We start from the raw sequence: 23,930 nt of genomic DNA on the forward strand, positions 1-23,930 counted from the left end.
CCCCACCATCACCCATCCCCCCCACCATTCCATCACCATCACCCCCCACCCCTCCATCCCCCACCATCACCCCCCACCCCTCCATCCCCCACCATCACCCCCCACCCCTCCATCCCCCACCATCACCCCCCACCCCTCCATCCCCCACCATCACCCCCCACGCCCGCACCCCCACCATCACCATCCCCCCCCCCCCCGTCCCCCCCCCCCCCCCCCCCGTCCCCCCCCCCCCCCCCCCGTCCCCCCCTCCCCCCCCCCCGTCCCCCCCCCCCCCCCGTCCCCCCCCCCCCCCCCCGTCCCCCCCCCCCCCCCCCCCCGTCCCCCCCCCCCCCCCCCCCGTCCCCCCCGTCCCCCCCGTCCCCCCTTCATCAGAAGTGTTTACAACTGAACTCAGTCCCATTGCTGAGGAACCGGATCTGCGTCACCTGAAGGAGGTTCGGGGCCAGAGGTGAGGGGTCAGTTTGACGGAAGTGGGGTGGAGTGGCAGCGGGGCCTGTTGTTGTTGTGGGAGGCGCGGGTTTTATTTGTGTTTCCCTCCCTGTCAATCCTTCCCGCTCTGAGCTTTCCGACCGGAAGATCTTCCGGTCTCGGTGGTTTATAATTTTGCGTGGTGTTTTAAAAATTAAATCTATGTATTTTTAAGCGGGTCAGCAGATCTGTGGGGTTTAACATATGAGCGTTTCACTGGTGGCCGTACGTCTGGAGCTGGCGAACCATTCGCACCATCCGGAGGGCTTCGAGTATTGCGGTGAGTCCCGGCCAGGGAGCCGCTCCAGCATCGGGCTCTGAACCCGGGCCTCCCCGCCTTCCTTCTCTGTGTCCTTTAGCCGGGCAGGCAGAGAGAGGGAGAAATGTCCCTCTCCCCCTGGTCTAACGATGGGAGCTTAAAGCTGTCGCTTCAATGAGCAATATTCGTCTGTTAGAGAATCGCCTCCTCGGAAGCTCTGGTTCTGAGGATCTGTCCAATACTTGTCTCTATAGTGCGCAAGAGGCAATACTTTTCACTGTGTGTTAACGCATGTGACAATAATAAATCAAAATATCTTCAGTTGGTGGTGCTGGCCTATCCTTGTCAGAAAGGAAAATAAACACTGCCCTGATGTAGATCCACAATCGATTAGGTTCATAGCCAACAGGGCTTTTCATGGGAGGAGGAAAAATGGTTTAAATTGTAATCGAGGAGGGCATTGAAGTGCTATGGTAATTTTGTCACAGTTTGGAAGACACGTTAGCGTTTTAACTCTTTTTTCCCTTTGTTAAAGTTAACATAGGAATTAGGAGCAGAATTAGAAGCAAATTCAGCCTTTCAAATTTGCGCCACCATTCAATCAGATCATGGTTGATCTCTCCCTGATCTTCAGTACACCCCCCCACCTGTTCCCCATATCCCCTTATCTCTCTGTTTAATATTAGAAACCTATCTATCTTCTTCTTAATACCATTCAATGATTCAGACTCCATTGTGCTATGGGGCAGAAATTAGGTTGTTTACAATTCAGCAGGACCTGAAGCCTCGTTTCTACCATGAGATATTTTACATTCTGATATATGTATTTAGATTCTGCAGAATGTTCTAAGGTGAGTATTGCTGGAAAAAAGGGATGTGACATCGCAGATTTTCACCTTGCACTCATCAGGACAAGAGCAAAAATGTCAAACCTCAAAGGGAACACCAGTTTATGCTGTGTGCAAAATGTTATTGACTGATGCATGTTTGTCTATTCCCGCACCTGCTGAGGTTATTTATGGCCTTCTCTACCTTGCCCCTGACCTGAGGTGTGGTGATCTTCAGGTTAAATCACCACCAGTCACAGCTGATGGTCATCTGGGACTATGGCGACTTTACATTTTATTTGTGTATCTTAAAAATGAAACACCAATTCAGATTTCTTTTTAAGAGAAGTATAAGTTAAACAGTTTTAATCTGAGGGTTTTCAGTGTGCAGAACCTGACAAGGAAGAGGATTTGAAGGTGAAGGTGGTAGAGAAAAGAGGCTGGCTAGCAGCTAGCCATCCACTGCCAGCTAGATAACAAGGGAGGGATGAGTCAGTTCATGAGGAACATGAAAGCAATTACATCCTTATCAGAAGAAGGATACGGTTTGTTTTTAGTTAACAGATACAAAAGGCAAGGTGCAAGTCTTCCATAATAACTAAAAACTTACTCAAAACATTGATCATCTCTTATTTCTCTGACCCCGTTATCTATCATTGATTGACTTGATGACAGATTTCTCTGGTTATCTCTTGTTTGTGGAGTAATGTGGTACAAGGAGCTCAGATTGCAAGAGAGAATGGTTTAATCTAGAAATTCTGCTGAGCTAAATACTGACAGCCAACATTGAGCGATTTATGGGCTATAATTTCCATCCATTTTGTGTTTTTGTGTATATTGTGTTTTTATAGCTTCTGTGGAGAACAGTGGCTTAATGGAGCACCAGTAGCCCTATGTCATAAAATGGAAAGTGCAATTTTATACTTCTGTGTTCGGTGTTTGAGTAGTGCCCCTTTATTTGAAGTGCTGAACAGATGCCAGATCCATTACTGCAGACTTGTGCTGCAGCCAGTGCCATAGCTACATTAATGAAATCCTAAGCATAGATCATCTTTTGATGGTACAGATTGTCCAATAGAAGGTCTCAGAATGAGGGTATCACTCTAAAATAATACATAATGTGAACTTCAGTATGTGTTTGCAGCTTTGAAGCCATTCTCAGGCAATTTACTGGTTTACTTTCCTTCAAAAGATGATGTGAAATTAAAGGAATGATTTAGATATTGCTGAAAAGGGAGACATGTTGCCAAAGCTTTTTAGCACCCTTTTCTCATGTAGTATAAATTGTTGGGACTGTTTTAAATTTAGCACTCTTGTGTTTGTCCTGATGAGTGCAAAATGAAAAGATTCAGCAAGAGGTCTTTTTTCAGCAGTATTCAAGTTCTGAACAGCCAGGTGACTGGATAATTTTATAGAGTTTTTGTGTTGGAACTATCTGTCTGTGTATATTGAAAATTCACGTTGTGTTAGTGTGTAATGTTGACATTGCATTAAGATGTGTGACAACTCAACAGCAAACTCTTTAAGAATGAATTTGTGGTGGATGATGAGGAAATGTGTGACTAGCGTATACCGTATTGTCAGCTGTTACATCACCAGCGTTGCATTTAGGCTTTTGGAAAAGCATGGTGGGTGCATGAAATTTTCATACGATGCCCACTCCGAGTAAAAAAAAATTATCCAGTTGTTTGTCAAAAGATTTTTTCCTTTCTAAATGTGAGTTGTATCTGAAGAAAGCATTTTGATTTGTATTAACACTCTGGTAATAGTGAGAATGGAAGTAGTTTCAGATGATGAATTAAAACTACCACATAATAAACAATGCTAAAGCGTATTGCTTAAGAGGTATATTTCTTTTGGGGTATTAGTGCTGAATTGCTAAATAAATCTAGTTTCAGAATGTTTGCAAAGTCTCAGTTTGCGCAATTAGAGAAATTTGTGGTATAAGGAAAGTGTTCCGTGATTTACAATAGTTTTAAAGTGTTGCTAAAAGGTAGATTTATGTAAGTGAGATAACTACAAATTAGTAGGAGAGTAGCAGAACAATTCCTCAAGCGCTGGAGATCTGTGGATCAAGTGATTCATTTGGTTTATGCAGTCCATCTGTTTAATGTACTACAAACTCCTTCCTTATTATGTTTGCTTACTTGTATGGTTGGGGGTTATGTGAACGTGATATCACAAGCCCTAAAATAATACTACATGCTTCACTTTGTGTTTTGTTTCAGCTATTGTGTGCATTGTTTTAATAGTGAATAACAAATGTGCAGGCTCACAAATTGCCCTGCTGTAAAAGCTTCCTTTTCACTTTTTGCTTGTACAGCTGTCAATATGGCAGATGATGAGAGTAAAGAGAAGAAATCGCTCAGTTCAGCAAAGCTCTTGCTGGAGGGCAAAACAACTGGAGAGAAATCCACTATCTTGCATCAACACATTGGCCGTAGAGAGATGAGAGACATGGTAATTGAAACTATAACCTCCAACAAAGGTACAGCAACAGGATATTCTGTGAATTAGAAGTCATGCTAAGCAACTTACAAGTATGGCGTGAAATATAATCTTTTGTCAAGTGTATTTGCCTTAGAGGAATTTATGACTGCCAATTATTAAAATAGGTGATCATGGCTGCAGTATTTGGTGCATGGTTCCATAGAATGCAAATTTGGTTTAATCTTCAACTGTTTTGCTGACTTAAAGCCAGATACTTTCCATAAAAGGGAAGATGCTGCTATTGTTGCCCTTTAGTGGTTGACGAATTGAAGAGATCTGAGAGCCGATTGATCACAGATATTCTGGAAACAAAATAAGGCTGTATGTAATGTTACAGAAATTAGTTATTTGGTTGGGGTTTAAACAGTTAACAGGAAAGTAGAACTCTAGTGGCTCATGCTGGTGTATCTAATCTGTAGCCAAATCCTGCAGGCCAGGAAGTTCAAATTTAATCCCTGATCTGTAGCGATGTAATGAATCTCGGCTAGAATGGCTGTGGCGGGTGGATGGGTTGAGGGGGGAGATAGGTAATCGATTGATGTCAGTGCCTCTCCATTAGGAAAGGAAAGATCAGCTATGAGTGAATACCTTGGGAGTGGAGTGACAGATTTAAAATAAAATTCATGCTCTGTATGTTGACTTTATTCTGAAAATTACTACCTACTCCAAAAGCTCTGATTTCCTCAGAATCTGTAACAATCCAGTTGTGATTTTCTGAATTATAATTCAATGACTGATTCTATTTTCATTTTCAACAAATGAAATTTAAGGCATTTGTTTTCTCGCCAATCTTTTCTCCTCACCAATCTATCCCCTCACCTCTTCCATTGAAAGACTGTCTTGCATCACCTTGTTTCGATTTGCAAAATTTTCAATGTTTCACAGTAAATGATGTCAATCCTTTGGATTTCTGACTTTGTAATCATGAGGGGATCTTGGTGTAGTTCTGTTTAAAAATGCAGCCTTTGGACTAAATTTACATTTCAGAGGGCCAGGATTCACAGGATAGCAGTGCTAAGAGATGTACAGTTTGATCCCGATGGAAGGTCAGAATTAAAATGCCATGTATACAATCAAAGGTAGTTCTATATTCTAGCGATTATTGACATGTATTGCTGGTATAATTGATTAAAGATGCAAATGGAAGCAAAATCCCCCACAATTACAGATGCAATAGAAAATCTGCTGACTCCCAGAGCTGAAAGAATCATCCAGAATTTAAATAATTCATAAACTTAGCTGACTCTGACACAATTCTGACTTGCTGCTCTTTGTCCATTAAGCATCTGGAGATCATGTTCATTTAAATGATTTTGAAATTGTCCCATTAATTACTAATGTGTTTTGTGAGCTGGAAATTTTTCTGTGACCACCCTGATATGAAGTGCATGTCTTTACAGACAAGGATACTGTGGAATGTGTACTGAAACCTGAGCAAAAGACAGCATATGACACCAACCCTGTGGAGAAAGCAAGTACAGCTGACCCGAATGACAACAGTAAAATGTGCAAGGATCAGAGTGGAAATGCACCAGATTCGCCATCTAAACAATTGCCTGACCAAATTTCTTTCTTTAGTGGAAATTCATCAGTTGAAGTAGTACATGGAATCATGCATCTCTACAAAACTGAGTGAGAACGTGTTTTTAAGCATGTTGCATCTTAGTGTCTGAAAAATCAGTTTAATCTTTAAAAATTGCTGTAGGATTTGCAGACTATAATTCTATCTTCTGGCACCACCAACACCCTGCAAAAAGCAGCAGATCCACAATTCACCCTGCATGAGGCCTATGGATATTCTTTTTGTCCTCACAAATTTAAGTTTATTCATTAGTGTCACAAGTATGCTTACATTAACACTGCAAAGAAGTTACTGTGAAAATCCCCTAGTCCACACTCCGCTATCTGTTCGAGGGAGAATTTAGAATGGCCATTGCACGTAATCTCATGTCTTTCGGACTGTGGGAGGAAACCCACGTGGACACTGGGAGAACGTGCAGACTTCACACAGACAATGACCCAAGCTGGGAATAGAACCCAGGTCCTTGTGCTGTGAGGCAGCAGCGCTAAATACTGTGCCACTGACAATGAAACCTTGTCAGCTTTTCATTCATCCTGGGTGACTTTCTTGCCTTATTACTTCGGATTACATTGGGAATGGGGCCCTTATTGTTCTATGGTCACTCCCCATGTTTAGAAATGCTTAAACATATATTACCATTTCTTCATCGAGCCCCTGAAGTTCCATACATGACAGCGTGCAGGAGCACCTTCACCACGTAGTCACAGGAAGCTTATCATCAGCTTTTTGAAGGCAATGAATGCAGTGTTATGCATTAATTCTAAGACATCACCTTAAATTGCTCTTGCATCTACCACCCTTGGTGAATAAAGTTTAATAACAAGTTGAGAATAACGTGCAGAGTGTTCTCTACATTTGAAAAGGTTAATATTTACAGCTTTAAAAATACTTGAGTACCCTCTTGCAGTTCAAGTGGGCAGAAATATGAACATTTTGCATGCCTCTCCTTGCACCTTATTGAAGTTCTGTGATGCCATTTTGCTTACGTATCAGCTACTGCTCTTTATGCTACACTTATTCAATATTGTTTTATGATTGAAGTTAGCTTGGAACTTGTCCATGTGCTGTATTCTTCAGTAATCCATGTTAGCTGGGTGTTAGCTTGGCTTGTTTCCTATTCTGTATTTGAGTTTGTTGAGGTAGACCATCATTCAAAGCTGTTCATGTCCTGGGCTGGAATGTGTTGCCCCCAATAATATCACTGAGTAAAAGCATTCAGTGTGGGTGGGACAACATGTCAACACTAATGCACCCAATTCAGATTTTTTTTCCATCAGCCTGTCCATTTTTCAGGAAACACCTAAATAGACAGGTGAGTAATCTGTTTTAATTAGCGTTATTTAAGCTGGATGCATGACATTCATGTTTACTATTCACTATTCTGTGACCTTCCTGTCACTTTTTGGCAAAATTGATTGACTCTTAAATGGTATGACTGCTAAACAGCAGTTTGCCAAAGTTAATAAATTGTGGTTGTAAAGTGATTTGGGCATAGGCAATTGAAAATAGTGACCTGAACTGAGGGGACAGTGAAGGGATTAAAAAGAAGAGGATGGATACCACCATGCCAGACAGAAGAGTCATAGAATCCCACAGTGCAGAAGAAGGCCATTTGGCTCATCGAGCCTGTACCTACAACCATCCCACCGAGGCTCTATCGTCGTAATCCCAAATATTTACCTTGCTAATCCTGCTGACACTAATGGACAATTTGGCATGGCCACTCCCCCTAACCTGCACATCTTTGGACTGTGGGAGGAAACTGGAACACCAGGACAAAACCCACGCAGACACAGTGAGAACGAAGAGGACTATCAGAATGAGGGGGATAGGAGGGCCAGCATAATCTTCTAGGTAGGGTGTGAATTAGAACACTGGCATAAATTGAAGCAGTAATGGGTGAAAATCATAGGCAGGAACTGGGGGAAATGGGAGGAGGGTGACTGGTAAACTGAAGATTGAGAAGGGAGATGAAAGTTAACACTAGGAACCTGAATGAGCTGGGAGAAAAGGAGTGTTCTGTGTCTGCTACAGCTATAAACAATTTAATCATCAGGTTTAATAAAAGGATACTGATATTCTATCATGCAGGCTCCCTATAAGAAATTTGGGAAAGTTTTAGCTGAAATTTTCAGCTATAGAAGTGACGATACGCCTATGGCTTTAATGAGATCGAGCCTATGTCACATTGTGCTCTAAGTGTAACAGTGTGCCACAGATTTACATGTTTTGAGTTAATAGGTTTTTTGAAGTGTTGGATTTGCTTCTTTTCTCGCTTGGTGTACTTACTTTGTGCTGTCCCAGTTGTCTTTTTTGTACCTTGTGGTGCCACTTCATTTTAAACTTCACTCTGCGCTGCGGATAGTTTCATGATAAATCAAACTTGCCTGCAGCATGGAGTCCACTCCTGCTATGAAGCAGCACTATCTGATAGACAGATAGACAGCAAGGTCATACAGTGTCTCTGAATTTTGAGAGAAGGTGTTTACTGAGGCTGTAGATTTGGGAAGGAGTATCTTATTGTTGGGGGGAGATGGAGAAGAGTAAGATTTCTGTGCACACAAAAGTGTGAATGTTGAGAGAGCTTTTGAGGAAGTGATATTCTGTGGATTATAGGTAGTTTGAAATATCATGTGGTGTTCCTGTGGGGTCTTTTGGGTAAGAATTTATGAATTGTGAAATTAGAAGTATTTGAAGTCAGCATACACATGACTAATTAAAATCGAATATTTCCCAAAGAGAGATGTCTTTGCTAAGCGGAATAAAAACAGAAAATGTTGGAAATACTCTGCGGCCAGCCAATACCTATGGAAAGAAAACTAGAGTTAACATTTCGGGTGATGATAATTCAGATTCCCAGCATCCGCTGCTTTTTATGCTCCAGTGGATATCTGAATATCGGAGAATTTAAAAATCGTTCATCTGTGGCTAGGTGATAAAGGAATGCTGAAGTAAGACCAGTATGCCGAAGCTCATCTATAGATGATAGTCTCAGAATGCCAACCTAGCCTCAGGATGCCAACCTTTTGATGAATTGGATCAAATCTTGACCTAAATTTGACTATTTTTGAAAAGTTTGAGAGCTTGAGGGTGAATGGCACCTGAAGCTAAAAATGGAAGGAGACCCATGAGTAAACATTTCATAACTGGAGGCACCAGTTGACATTATTGGTGAAGTAAGTTTCAGTTCATGTGCACTGAAGGATGAGAACAATTGCACTCTTTTTGTAAGTATGTGAATCATTTAATTATAGTAAGGGTGTTACTGCATGGTATATTTTTCCTTAATTGGACCCATGCACTTGAAGCCAATTGCCATTTGATTTTTGTCCAAGTTTGAAATGCTGCTTTAAGCAGATTTTTCTTTTTAAAAAGTTAACATTTTTCCTAGATCCTATTATGTAGCTGTATCTGTGGACTAGCACTTGAACTGAATGCCTGATTGTTTGCAGTGGAGGAAGCGTTTACAGGAGAAAATTAATCTGCCTGGATTATCAGTTATCCTTTTTGCCTTGATATTGCATCAAATAGTTAGTTTTGTTGAAGGCAGGTGTGTTTTTAATTATTGAATTTTCCATTGTGTTGGATAATAATAGAATTTTGGTGTAGCTTTATACGGCTCTCTTCTCCCCTTCCCATCACTCCTCAAATCTTTGATTGGGAATTTAGAGTGAGTCTAGTTCATATTTCTGTTGAAACATCAATATTTCAAGTGGCTGACTCGCATAATGTGGGCAGAGATCTTTGCCAAAATTACTGAGACTCATCATGAACCTTAGAACAAGTGTAGCCTTAAATCTACTCTCGTTTGAACACCAGTCTTTCAATTGTGTCCAGCGTTGTAGTGTTATGTTCCCTATAAATATTATCCAGCACCTTCTGTTCTATTTCCTGAAACTAACTGATAGATATCCAATGGAAATTGTTATCACATGAAATACATCAGGAGCATGAGTAGGTCATTTGATCTCAGCATGCGCTGCCATTCGATAAGATCATGGCTTGTCTGATTGTAACCCTAACTCTACCTTCCTGTATCTTGCCCTACCCTTCTCAAACTCTACAACCCTAATCTCCCTTGTTGATTAGAAATCCAGCTAACTCAACCTTGAATATATTCAAATGATCCAGCCTCCATAGGTCTCTGGGGAAAGGAATTCCAAAAACTTATGACTCCCTGAGATAAGATATTCCTCCTCTACGTCATCTTAAATGAGACACCCTTTATTTTTAAACTGTGAGCCCCCAGTTCTAGATTACCTGACTAGTAGAAACATCCTCTCAGCATCTACCCTGCCAAGCATCTTCAGAATCCTGTATTTCCCCAAGATCATCTCATTCTTCTAAACTCCAGTGAATAAAGGCCTAACCTCCTCAACCTTTCCTCATAAGCCAACCCCTTCATCCTAGAAGTCAGCCTAGTTAACCTACTCCAATGTATAACTTAAGTAAGGAAGTCAAAGCTGTACACAGTATATTAGACACAGTTTCATGAAGAAATGGTCTGTAAGATTGTAGCAAGATTTCCCTGCATTTTTCTTCATCCCCCTTGCAGTAAAAGCCAAGATTCCATTTGCCTTCCAAATTACTTGCTGTACCTGCTTCCTAAATTTTTGTGATTCGTGTACATGGATACCCAGATTCCTCTACCACAACATTCTACTGTCTGTCTCTCTGCATTCAAATATTCTTCCTGTCAAAGTAGACAAACTCATATTTTCCTACTTCATTCCGCACTTGCCAAGTTTTTGCCCACTCGCTTAACTATCCAAATCTTCTTGTAAGCTCTTTGTATCCTCCTTGCATCTTGCTTTCCTCCCTATCTTTGCATTGTCAGCAAGTTTGCCACACTACATTCTGTCCCTTCATCCAAGTCATTAATATAGATTATTTGATCGAAGTATTCAAAAGAGATTGCTATTGGAAAGAAAAGAATGTGCATAGTTGTGGGGATAACATAGGAGTAGGGCAAGGGAGAACGCTCTTTCGGAGAGTCACCAGCAGACTCAATGGGCTGAATAGCCTTCTTATGTACAGTAAAATGTTCAGTGAAAAGATAGTTGAGACCCCAGCACTGATCCCTGCAGCACTCCATTAATTAGATTGCCACTTTGAAAACAGCCCATTTACCCTGACTCTTTTTCCTGTTTATTAGTTAATCTCTCTTTCATATCATCAGCCGCCACCCACCCCCCCCCCCCCCCCCCACCCCACCCCCAACACCATGAGCTCATATCTTGTGCAATAGCTGTTAATCTGGCACCTTGTTGAAGGTCTTTTGGAGAGTCAAATACACTACATCTTTATCCATCCTGCTTGCAATGTCCTCAATACACTAATAAATTTGTCAAACGCTATTTCCATTTCACAAAATCATGTTCAATCTGCCTGGTTGTATTATGATTTTCTAAATGTACTGCCACTGCCTCCTCAATAATGGATTCTAGTATTTTTCCAATGACAGATTTTAGATGAACTGATTTTAGATTCTGCTTCCTGTCTCCCTCTTTTCTTATGTTACATTTCAGTTTTCCAGTCTGCTGTGACTTTTCCAAAAGATAAGGAATTTGGAAGGTTACAAAACAATGCATTCATGATCTCTGTAGTCACTTCCTTGAAGATTTGAGGATGCAAGCCAGTCAGACTTTAGTCCATTATTTCCCCTAGTCATTTTTTTCTATTGATTGTAATTATCTTAAGTTCCACTTCTTTGCATCTTCATTTTCTACTATTCTTAGATGCTTTCCATGTTTTCTACAATGAAGACAGGAACAAAATACTTGTGCAAAGTCTCTGTCGTTTTCTTGTTGCCCACTATTCCCCTCTCTCACCCTCTTAGGATGGGCCGTGGGGCTAGTAGGGAAGACTCCGTCACCTACAATGGATAACCAAGGCTATTAATTTGAAAGTGGAAATATATAAACTGGCAAAAGTTAGTGGTAGACCAGTAAAGTAGGTTAGATTCACATTGCAACTAAGGTGAACTAAAAAAATAATGACAGAGGAAATAGTTGCGGATAATCTAGCAAGAAATGTAAAACAAACAATAAGTCCTTTTTTAAATATATTAAAAGGAAGACAGAAGTAAAAGAAAGAGAAAAGTAAAAGAAAGCATTGGGTCCTTAGAAAATGAAACTAGAGAAGTAGTTATGAGGAACAAGGAAATGACAGAGGAGTTATGTAGATATTTAGCATCAGTCTTTACTGTAGAGGATACTACAAGTATCCCCAAAATAATAAAACATATGGGGAAGAAATCAAATACAGTCACCGTCACCAGAGAATGAGTTTTAGGCAAATTAATAGGCCTAAAGGCTGATTGGCATCCCAGAATCTTAAAAGAGATAGTTACAGAGATTGTGGATTCATTAGTAGTCATTTTCCAAAAATCCTTGGATTCTGGAACTGTGGTATCCTTGTTTAAAAAGGGAAGGAGACCAAATTCAGAGCATTACAGGTAATTTAGTCTAATTTCAGTTATTGGAAAAGTATTGGAATTGATTATTAAGGAGTGAACAGTAATGCATTTGGAAAGTCATATTCTGATCAAGCAAAATCAGCATGGTTTTATGAAGAGGAAATCATGTCTGACAAATTTACTAGAGTTCTTTGAGGAGGTATCAGCCACAACAGATAGAGGAGAACCAGTCAAAGTTGTATGTTTGATAGGGTGCCACGCAAAAAGCTACTGCAAGATAGGAGCCCATGGTGTTGAAGACAATATTCTGGCTTCGATAGAAGATTGGCTAGCTAACGGGGAGCAGCGAGTAGCGATATGGGGGTCTTTCTCAGGCAGGAGAGCAGTAACCAGCGGAGTGCCACAGGGATCAGTGTTAGGATTGCAGCTCTTCACAATGTATATTAATGATTTGGAGAAAGAAACAGTGTTCTGTGGCCAAGTGTGCGAATGATACAAAGGTGGGAGGGAAGGCAAGTTGTAAGGAGGGCATAAATAGTTCATAGAGAGATAGTGACATGTTTAGTGAATGGGCAGAAAGTTAGTAAATGGAATTCAAGGTGGAAAAGTGTGAGATTGTTTTTTCAAAATGGACAATGAGAAGATAGATTATTATTTAAAGAACAAGAGACTTCAAAAAGCTCTAACACAAAGGGATCCTTGTTCATGAAACCCAGAAAGCTAGCATACAGGTACAGAAGATAATAAGGAAGGCAAATGGATCGTTGGCTTTTATTTCAAAGAGACTGGAGTATAAAAGTAAAGAGGTGTTGCTGCAACTGTACGAAGTACTAGTGAGGCCACGTCTAGAGTACGTGTAGTTATGGTCCCTTATTTAAGGAATGATATATTATCATTGAGCACGGTACAGAGGAGGCTTACCAGGATAATCCCGGGTATGGACGGATGGCCATATGAGGAAAAATTAATGTCTATATACCTTGGCCTTCAGAAGAGTGAGAGAAGATATGATTGAAACACATAGGATTCTTGTAAGTTTAGACAGGGTAAATGTTGGGAGTATGTATCCACTCATGGGAGAGTGTAGAACCAGAGGGCATAGTCAGAGAATAAGGAGGTGCTCATTTATAATGGATTTGAGGAAGAATTTCTTCTGAGTAGCGAATCCTTGGAATTCTTTACCTCTGGAAGCTGTGGGGCCGCATCACAGCATTTTCAAGGTTCAGATTGACAGATTCTTAATTTCTCGGGAATTGAGGGTTATGGAGATATCGCAGGAAAATGGACTTGGTGAGAGTTAGATCAGCCATGATCTGATAAAATGGCAGAACAGACTTGACAGGCTGAATGGCCTACTCCTGTTCCTATTTCTTATGGTCGCTCCTGTCTTGTGCCTTTTAGGTGGTGGAAAGGTTTTTGGGGGAGTTGGGATGTGAGTCATATGCTGCAGAGCGCTCTGCCTCTGGTCTGCTGTTTTGGCACAGTATTTATGTGGCTACTCCAGTTGAGTTTCCGGTCAATGCTGACCTCTAGGATGTTGGTGCTGGGGGATTTGATGATGGTATTGTACTTGAAGGCGAGGAGGTGGTTAGACCCTCTTGGTGATGATGATTATTGTCTGGCACTTAAGTGGCAACTTATCAGGCCACACCTGAATTTTGTGCTGCATTAAGGCATAGGTTGCTTTTCTGAAGAGTTGCAAATGGAACAGAACTCTCTGCAATCATCCCCATATCTGTCATTATGCTGGAAGGAAAGTCAATGGTGAAGCGGCTAAGGATGATTGATCCTAGGGCATCCTCTTTGGGAACTCCTGCAGAAATGTCCTGAGGCTCAGACGATTGGTCTCCAGCAACGCAACCATTTGCCTTTGTGCTTTTAACAGGTATTGTTTTCCCCCTCGATTCCCAATAATTGAGGACTCTTTGATGCCACAGTTTGTCAAATGCTGCCCTGAAGTCAAGGGCGATCAATGTGGAATTCGACTCTTGTCCACAATTGGACCAAGGCTGGAATGAGGTCTGGAGCCAGGCAGCCCTGTCAAAATCCAAATTGAGCATTGATGTGCAGATTGTTGCTGAGTAAATGCTATTTGATAGCACAGCCAATGACACCTTAATTGGCTGGATTGAATATGCCCTGTTTGTGTGGATAAGGCATTCCAGGCAATTTTCCACTTTGTCATTCGTGTCAGTCTTGTGACTGCACTGGACCAGCTTGGCTAGAGTTGTGGCCAATACTGGAGCACAAGCCATAGCACTATAGCTGAAATGTTATCAGTGCCATGGCCTTTGCTCCATCCAGTTGCTCAATTGTTGTTTGATATCAAATTCACCAATTCGATGAGCCAGTCTATCTATGATGGTATCTGTGATGCTGCAAAATCTCAGGATGAGGGTGAGATGGATCGTCTTCTGAGCACTTCTGGCTGAAGGCATTTGCAAACACGTTTGCCTTGTCCTTTGCGCTCTTTCTAGGCTCTGCTATCATTGAGGATGGAGAGATTAAGTGGTATAGGTTTGAACAGGGGGATGTATACCTCATGAGTTTTAATTTTAGTTTTTAAAAGAAGCTAGACTGAAAATGAATGTACTTCTGGAGACTATCCAATAACTTGCTCATATCATCCAGGTAATGGGTATGTTAGGAGCTGTTGTTTGCACCAAAAGCATTAATTCTTTCATTAAATTCAAATCCTGAACATACTGGTACCCCTTTTTCAGTAACTATCGGTACCAAATTTAGAATTGCTGTCGTCACTCATGATTTGTAATTCTCAGCAGAGTTAAGCAGTATTGTTTTTCTTCTATAGCAAGATGACATCCTTAAAAGAAGATGTGAGGCGTAGTGCTATGTTGTGCATCCTTACCGTTCCAGCCACAATGACCAGTCATGATCTTATGAGGTTTGTTGCTCCATTTGATGATTCAATTGAGCACATGAAAATAATAAGAGATTCCACCCCAAACCAATACATGGTTCTCGTCAAATTTTGTTCACAGGTAAGCAACAGTTTTTCATTCTGGTCAGATTTGTGCATTTGGTATTATAGAAGTATTAAACATAATGGAGAGAGAATTGAGCTAACATTTTGAGTCTGGATGGCCCTCAGAGCTCTGACATGTTGGCGTAGCAGTTAACAATGCTGCTTCTCAGCGTCAGAGACTCGGGTTCAATTCCAGCCTTGGGTGACTGTGTGGAGTTTGCATATTATCTCACTGTTATCTCTGTGGATTTCCTCTGGATGCTCTGGTTTCCTCCCAAAGAGGTATAGGTTTGATTGATTGGCCATGCTAAATTGCCCCTTAGTGTCCCAAGATATCTAGGTTAGGTAGACTCGATGGGCTGAATGGCCCCCTTCTGCACTGCAGGGATTCTATGAAGAGTCATCCAGACTCAAAACCTTAGCTCTATTCTCTCTCCACAGATGCTATCAGACCTGCTGATATTTTCCAGCATTCTGTTTTTGTTTCAGATTCCAGCATTCACAGTGATTTGCTTTAATATTAAATACAGTACTGTTTTTTTACCAGTGCAATCTTTTTACTTTTCCTGATTTCTAGGCAGAAGCAGACAGCTTTTATACTGCCTGTAATGGTCGGCAATTTAATTCTATTGAGGATGATGTTTGCCAGTTGGTATACGTGGAAAGAGCTGAGGTCATCAAATCTGAGGATGTAGGTATTCTGCCATATTTATCAACAGGATTTGCATTTTAATACAGTCAGGTATTGTGACTAAATGGCAGCAATAGGTCCCTAATCAGAATAACCAGTTTCTTCTGTCATTTGGTTTATGATGTTCAATGATAGATTTTGATTGTCAGCAGGCAACTTATGCTCCACCCTGTCTCATTTTAAGAAGTGGAATTGAAAAAGGAATGGAAATTTTTTCTGATCATCCATCCCCTTTCCTTTGAAGCACGCTAATGAAGCAACCCAGATAACTGGAAATGTCTGTGATTTTGATTATCTATTTCTCTTCCCTGAGTGAAGCAGAAAACTTGACACTTGAAAGCCCTAGCATGGAATTAAAGGAAGATTAATGTTAGATTTTTCTTGGCCGCAGTGGGAAGTTCTTGATAGCAGTTCCTGAGCTAAATTCTAGTTATGATCTTTAAAGGGCTCTAGCTGTTTGGGAGATACAGATTGTCTCTCATTGTAATTGTAACAGTCTAACTTTGTTTTCTCCACTTGTGTTGTTTTTATATATTCTCTCTTTTTAGGGAGCTAGTCTTCCTGTAATGGGCGTAACTGAGTTACCACCGTGCATTGTGTGCCTTGAAAGAATGGATGAATCTGTAAATGGTGTTCTAACAATACTCTGTAATCACAGCTTTCATAGTCATTGCTTGCAACACTGGGAGGACACAACGTAAGTTAAACAGAATTTAAACTATTGAAATATGGGATACTATTCAAAAAAGAACACTTGCATAGCATCTCCCACTGTTTGTTTTCTTGCTATGTGATTTGTTTGATGTACAGTAGACAGAAAAAGTATGTTGTTAAACTTGCTATGTTAAATGTATTTGGATAGATCATGCTATAAAATTTCTATACAGCAAAATAAAAATTTTCAATGAGGCACTTTGACAGTAACAGCATTTAAAGTCTGATAGCTGATGATTCATCTGTGTAAGGAAGAGCTCTCTGATTCTTGAAGGAAGATCTCTAGATTTCTCTATTCCAGCTTTAAGTACTTTATGGAACATGTTACGTGTGTTGGATAGTGAGTGCTTCCAACAATATAGCTGTACAGTAATGCAAGTAATCATGCATTATTTTAGTACATAATTAAACTGTTAATAGAAGAATAATCCTTTTATTACTAGTTTAACAAGCCTTAGATTCTTTTTCTGCCACTGCAAAATGTGCAGAACTTTACTTAAGCACTTTTACAGCTTATTGAATCTTGGTTCCTTCACCCAGTGTCAGTTGTCAAATCTGTATTGGCGAATTTAGTACAATAGTTGGCTCACTGTGTGGCAATACTGCAGCTATAAAAGAATGTTAACTGCAAAAGCAAATGTACCAAGAGTGCATCAGGTTAAATCAAGTGAGTGCACGTTGGCATAGTGCCAAATGGACTAATTTAGGAAATTCAGCATTTTAGCTTCCTGTATCACAGTTCCCTATTGTTGTTTGCGTAAGATATATAAATTCCACCTTATGACTTGATATCTTGATTTTAAATTGTTTTCTGAGCATTATTTTTTACTTTTGAGGCTGTGTTTTTTGTCAATATTTACATATTTTAGAAATCAGAACAGTGCATTATTCCTTCATTTTCCCTTTGGTGTGTATGACAGTTACAGAATTGTAAAAGAATATAACATTCCTGAAACTTGCATGGATAAAAGAGAGCAGCTTGTTTACCTGGGTCAATTAATAGCCTAAGTACTTTATCTTCCTTAGGTGCCCAGTTTGCAGATACTGTCAAACTCCAGAGCCAGTTGAAGAAAACAAATGTTTTGAATGCGGAGTCCAGGAGGTAAATAAGAATGATAAATAACAGTTATGGGATTAGATCACTTCAGGTGCTAAGTCTTTTTGCTCAAGGAATGTTTGGCTCAGAGTGGTGTCTGGACTGTGGGCTGGAATATATTTCCATTTAAGATATCAGTGTCTCATTCAAGACTTTGTGGGTTACTTACAGCAGGAGCATGGAAAACTGTGCTCTGACTTAGCAATGTGTCTTAACCATATAGTGAACAGAACACCTGACATCCCATTCATCCTTCACGCCAGTTATCCTAAGAGCTCCTGAGTGAGATTGCTCATTTGAGTTGAATTTTGCTAGCTATGTGCGATGGACATGCATCATAGAGCTTGTCTTCAGTGCTAGCTTGTTTATAGTGAATTCAAACCCAAATTTCAGAGATTAAAGAAGTATATACCTAACCCTATCCTTTACATGTACTAGTTCTATATTGCTTGTGCTTGCAAACCATTCCACAGTATTGCCTAATTTTCAACTGTTTCTGTTCTTCTTATTGACCCTTTTGACAAAATTGTTCAGGTGCATTCACAATGGGGTTAACGCACAAAGCTTCACTTTGCTCCTGATTATTAATGTATTCTCGTTAGAAAAGGAGAAAAACAGACACGCTAGCATGCAAGGATTTCCAACTAAAATGCTTTTTAGAACATAGAACATTACAGCGCAGAACAGGCCCTTCGGCCCACGATGTTGCGCCGACCAGTTAAAAAACAATGACCCACTAACCTAAACCAATCCCTTTTCGTCCATAAACCTATCCACGGATCTCTTAAACGCCCCCAAACTAGGCGCATTTACAACCGCAGCAGGCAGGGCATTCCAATCCCTCACCACCCTCTGGGTAAAGAACCTACCCCTGACATCTGTCCTATAACTACCCCCCTTTAATTTAAAGCCATGCCCCCTCGTGCTAGCTTTCTCCATCCAAAGGAAAAAGGCTATCACTGTCCACCCTATCTAAACCTCTAATCATCTTATATGTTTCAATAAGATCCCCTCTTAGCTGCCTTCTTTCCAGCGAAAACAACCCCAAATCCCTCAGTCTCTCCTCATAGGACCTCCCCTCCATACCAGGCAACATCCTGGTAAACCTCCTCTGCACCCTCTCCAAAGCCTCCACATCCTTCCTGTAATGTGGGGACCAGAACTGCACACAGTACTCCAAGTGCGGCCGCACCAGAGTTGTGTACAGTTGCAACATGACGCTGCAATTCCTAAATTCAATCCCCCTAGCAATAAACGCCAAGACACCGTATGCCTTCTTAACAACCCTATCTATTTAGTTCAGTTATGCTGTACCCTTATGCACATGGAATAACGATTAATTTGCTTTTAATACCACACGTGTTATATAAAGCAGGTTTAAGAACTAATCCATTTAGAATGTACCTGTTAGAGAAGCTGTATCAATAGCTCTAAATTTGGTATGATATCTGGGCTAGTAAAGCTGCATTTGTTCATTAAAGGACCCACATTCATTTATTTTTAGTAGCCTACCATCTGAGAAATTTTCAGTCTTTTAACTTCACTGTTGAACTTTCTTAGAGACAAAAGATTTGTGGAAAGTGCTGTCATAGAATCATAGACTTCCTACAGTGCTGAAGGAGGCCATTCAGCCCATCAAGTCTGCACTGACCACAGTACCACCCAGGCCCTATCCCCATAATCCCATGCATTTGCCCTAGCTAGTCCCCCTGACACTAAGGGACAATTTAGCATGGCCAATCCACCTAACCCGCACATCTTTTGTCATTAATATTCACACATGCTCATTCAGATCCACCACTGATTTGAATATCGTCTATTTAACCGCTATACAGAAGAAGTGTTCATTGCAGTAAGAACAGAAAATATTGGAAATAGTCAGCAGATTACAGCAACATCTGTGGAGAGAAACTGAGTTTAAGGGTAGGATTTTCCAGCCTTACTACCTGAGGTTAATAGACTCCTCCATGGTCTGCCCCTTGCCCGCTCCAATTCCTATAGTGGGAGGGCCGGTAAAATTCACCCCAATGTTTCAGGTTTGTGACATTTCATCGAAAGATCAGGCATAAAACATTAACTCAGTTTCTCTCCACATATGCTGCAGTAGCCTGTCGAGTGTTTCCGGTATGTTCGGTTTCTATTTCAGATTTCCAGCATCCACCGTATTCTGCTTTTCAGTTAGTGTTTACTGTTCACTTTGGCTGTTCAACCTTTGGTCTAAACTGATGTGATGAAGATTTAGGACATCTTATTTGGTAATCCAAACTTCCCCTGTGCAGACAGTGTATTGCACTATATGTTAGACTCTCAATTCACTTTTATCTGACATTGCAGCTTTATAGAACCTTTGTTAAGTCGCATTTGGAATATAGTATTCAATTCTAGTTGCCACACTATCAGAAGGATGTGGAAGCTTTGGAGAGGTTACAGAAAAGATTTACCAGGAGAAGTTGGGAACTTGATTTGTTCTCACTGGAACGAGGGAGGTTGAAAGGCGACCTAATAGAAGTCTGCAAGATTATGAGGGGCATGGACAGAGCTTTTTCCCAGGTTGGAAGAGTCAGTTACTAGGGGGCATAGGTTTAAGGTGCAAGGGGCAAGGTTTAAAGGAGATGTATGAAGCAAGTTTTTTACACAGAGGCGGGTGGGTGCCTGGAACTCACTGCTGGGGGAGGTAGTGGAAGCAGGTATGATAGTCATTTTTAAGGGGCGTCTTGACAAATATATGAATAGGAAGTGAATAGAGGGATACGATCCCCAGAAGGGTAAGAAGTTTTAGTTCAGTCAGACGGCATGGTCGGTGTAGGCTTGGAGGTCCAAAGGGCCTGTTCCTGTGCTGTAATTTCTTTGTTCCTTATTCATTTTTGAACAAGCATTTGAAAATTGCACAAGATAGAGAAAGAAGAAAGTGACAAATTGAAACCAGTATGAAACAAAATGAAGATGAGAGTAAATGAGGCATGAAGGAGTGAGGAAAGAAGGAGAAATAAATAAAACCAGAAGATTATCAAAGATGATACTTCAGGATTTTAAAAATATCTCTTTGTGTACAATGATTTGGAAAATCAACCTGAAAACATGGACAGTGATCTGTATTGTGCCTTTAAAAAGGTGACCATAATCAAATATCCCACCATTGACTGGAGAAAAGATTCTCTCACTTGTTATAACACTTCTCCTTCCTTGTAAGAACACATCTAATTTCACTAAATCTGTATTATTGCTAACAGTGCAGAAAATGTGCAGGATAAATCTGAGGATATCTATGCTGAGTATAACTTCTATTTAAAAAAAATCAATTTCTTCCCCTTCCTCTCCTACAGAACCTGTGGATTTGTTTGATATGTGGACACATAGGATGTGGCCGATACGTCAGTCGTCATGCATATAAACACTTTGAGGAAACGCAACACACATATGCTATGCAGCTTACTAATCATAGAGTCTGGGACTATGCAGGAGGTAACTATGCTAATACACTAACTCCTGACACCAACCAGAAAGGTGTCAGGAACATGCCCACATTACAGCCACTGGTGATTTCGCAGAATCAGATCTGTGCCTTGCAACTTAAAAGCTGCCTCTAACTATAAAGGTAATGCACAATAGGTTTTACACCCCTGCTTTAGGAGGCAAGAGATTGAGTTCACTTATTGTGCACTCATTGGGTGTTGATTATGTTAAGGAGATATCAGCCTCCCACATCAATATTATTCTTATGGTTAAAATATGAATTTGTAAGTTGTACATGTTGTTATTGCAGCGGGTGAGATATCTTAACCAATATAAGCTGATGCTTATTTTGGAAAGTCTGAGCAAATTGGAAAGGCTTTATTTACGGTGATGCTACTAGCTCAGTTGGTAGATAATTTCTCTTTTATTCATTGGATGTGGGCATCACTGTCTGTTGCCCATTCCTAATTGCCCCTGAGCTGAGTGACTTGTTAAGTCTTTTCAGAGTTAAGAATCAAGATGAATCTCAAAGGTAAAAAGACCCTGATGGGAGTTATGTACAAGCCCCCTAACAATAGTCAGGATGTCGGCTAGAAAATAAATCAAGAGATAGAACAGGCATATAAAAAAGGCAAATTACAATAATCATGGAGGACTTCAATATGCAGGTGGACTGGGAAAATCAGGTAGGTAGTGGATCCCAAGAAAAGGAATTTGTGGAATGTCTAAGAGATGGTTTTTTTGGAGCAGCTTGTGACAGAGCCTACTAGGGAAAGGCTATTCTGGATTTGGTTATGTGTAATGAGGCAGACTCGATTAGGGAGCTTAAGGTGAAGAAACCCTAAGGGGGCAGTGACCACAATATGATAGCATTTACCTTGCAGTTTGAGAGGGAGAAGCTGGAGTTCGATGTAATGGTATAACAATTAAATAAAAGTAACTACAAAGACATGAGGGAGGAGCTGGCCAGTTGATTGGAAAGGGAGCCTAGCAGGGAAGACACTTGAACAGCAATGGCAGGAGTTTTTGAGAGTTATCTGGGAGACGCAACAAAAATTCATTCACAGAGGAGGAAACATGCTAAGTGGAGGATGGGGCATCCATGACTGACAAGAGAAGTCAAAAACAGAATAAAAGCAAAAGAAAAGCATACAAAGTGGCAACGATCAGTGGGAAGCCAGAGGATTGGGAAGCCTTTAAAAGTGAGCAGAGAACAACTGAAAAAGCAATAAGGGGGGGAGAAGATGAAATATGTGTGTAAGCTAGCTGGTATTATAAAAGAAGATAGGAAGAGTTTTTTATTCAATATATAAAAGATAAGAGAGGCAAAAATAGCCATTGAACCAATGGAAAATGAGGCTGGAGGAATAATAATAGGAAAGAAAACAATGGCAGAAGAACTGAATAGTTAGTTTACATCAGTCTTCATGGTGGAAGACACTAGTGGATGCCAGAGCTCCAGGAGATCGGGGCACAGGTGAGTGTAGTGGCCATCACTAAGGAGAAAGTTCGGGGAAACTGAAATGTCTGAAGGCGGATAAATCACCTGGACCGGATGGACTACGCCCCAGGGCTAAAAGAGATAGCTGAGGAAATTGTGGAGGCATTGGTGGTGATCTTTCTGGAATCAGTGGAGATAGGGAGGGTTCCAGACGACTGGAAAGTAGAGAATGTAACACCGCTACTTAAGAAGGGAGGGAGGCAGCAGACGGGAAATTATAGGCCGGTTAGCCTGACTTCGGTCATTAGCAAGATTTTAGAGTCCATTGTTAAAAATGAGATCACAGAGTACTTAGAAGTGCATGATAAAGTAAGACTGAGTCTTACTTTATCATGCCAGGATGGTGGCTTTGTCAAGGGAAGGTCATGTCTGACAAATCTGTTAGAATCTTTGAGGAGATAACACAGAAATTGAATAAAGGATAACCAGTGGACATGATTTGTTTAGATTTCCAGAAGGCCTTTGACAAGGTGCCACATAGGAGACTGTTAAATAAGTTAAGTGCCCATGGTGTTAAGGATAAGATCCTGGCATGGATAGAGGATTGGATGACTGGCAGAAATCAAAGAGTGGGGATAAAGAGGTCTTTTTCAGGATGGCAGCCAGTGATTAGTGCTGCGCCTCAGGGGTCAGTGCTGGGACCACAAGTTTTCACAATATACATTAACGATTTGGAGGAAGGAACTGAAGGCACTGTCGCTAAGTTTGCAGATGATACAAAGATATGTAGAGGGACAGGTAATATTGAGGAAGCAGGGGGTTGCAGAAGGACTTGGACAGGTTAGGAGAGTGGGCAAAGAAATGGCAGATGGAATACAATGTGGAAAAGTATGAGGTTATGCACTTAGGAAAGAGGAATGGAGGCACAGACTATTTTCTAAATGGGAAAATGCTTAAGAAATCAGAAGCACAAAGGGACTTGGGAGTCATTGTTCAAGATTCTCTTGCGGTTAACATGCAGGTTCAGTTGGCAGTTAGGAAGGCAAATGCAATGTTAGCATTCACGTTGAGAGCACGCTCGACAAGAGCAGGGATATGCCCCATTTGGAGTATTGTGAGCAATTTTGGATCCCATACCTAAGAAAGGATGTGCTGGCCTTGAAAAGGATTCAGAGGAGATTCACAAGAATGATTCCTAGAATGAAGAGCTTGTCATATGAGGAATGGTTGAGGATTCTGGGTCTGTACTTATTGGAATTTAGAAGGATGAAGGGGGGATGTTATTGAAACTTACAGGATAGTGAGAGGCCTGGATAGAGTGGCCGTGGAGAGGACCAGAGGGCACAACCTCAGGCTAAAGGGACACCAGTGGATGCCAGAGCTCCAGGAGATCGGGGCACAGGTGAGTGTAGTGGCAATGAGAAGGAATTTCTTCAGCCAGAGTGGTGAATCTGTGGAAATCTTGGCCGCAGAAGGCTGTGAAGGCCAGGTCATTGAGTGTCTTT

At 40.9% G+C, this 23,930-nt stretch overlaps 1 protein-coding gene across 1 annotated transcript in view; it reads left to right on the plus strand.

The window, feature by feature from the left end:
* The first annotated feature begins 486 nt into the window (after positions 1-486).
* Positions 487-23,930, plus strand: part of brap (BRCA1 associated protein) — a 42,447-nt gene continuing 19,003 nt past the window's right edge. Inside the window, exons 1-8 of the mRNA XM_080208255.1 lie at positions 487-748; positions 3,878-4,042; positions 5,445-5,676; positions 14,857-15,046; positions 15,608-15,721; positions 16,270-16,418; positions 17,462-17,537; positions 20,855-20,993. Of these exons, the coding sequence (XP_080064381.1) occupies positions 673-748; positions 3,878-4,042; positions 5,445-5,676; positions 14,857-15,046; positions 15,608-15,721; positions 16,270-16,418; positions 17,462-17,537; positions 20,855-20,993 (1,141 nt within the window). The 5' untranslated portion in view covers positions 487-672. The remainder of the gene's footprint in view (positions 749-3,877; positions 4,043-5,444; positions 5,677-14,856; positions 15,047-15,607; positions 15,722-16,269; positions 16,419-17,461; positions 17,538-20,854; positions 20,994-23,930) is intronic.

The sequence above is a fragment of the Carcharhinus amblyrhynchos genome, chromosome 20, assembly GCF_965287045.1.
Source record: "Carcharhinus amblyrhynchos chromosome 20, sCarAmb.v2.hapA, whole genome shotgun sequence".
NCBI classification, from domain to species: domain Eukaryota; kingdom Metazoa; phylum Chordata; class Chondrichthyes; order Carcharhiniformes; family Carcharhinidae; genus Carcharhinus; species Carcharhinus amblyrhynchos.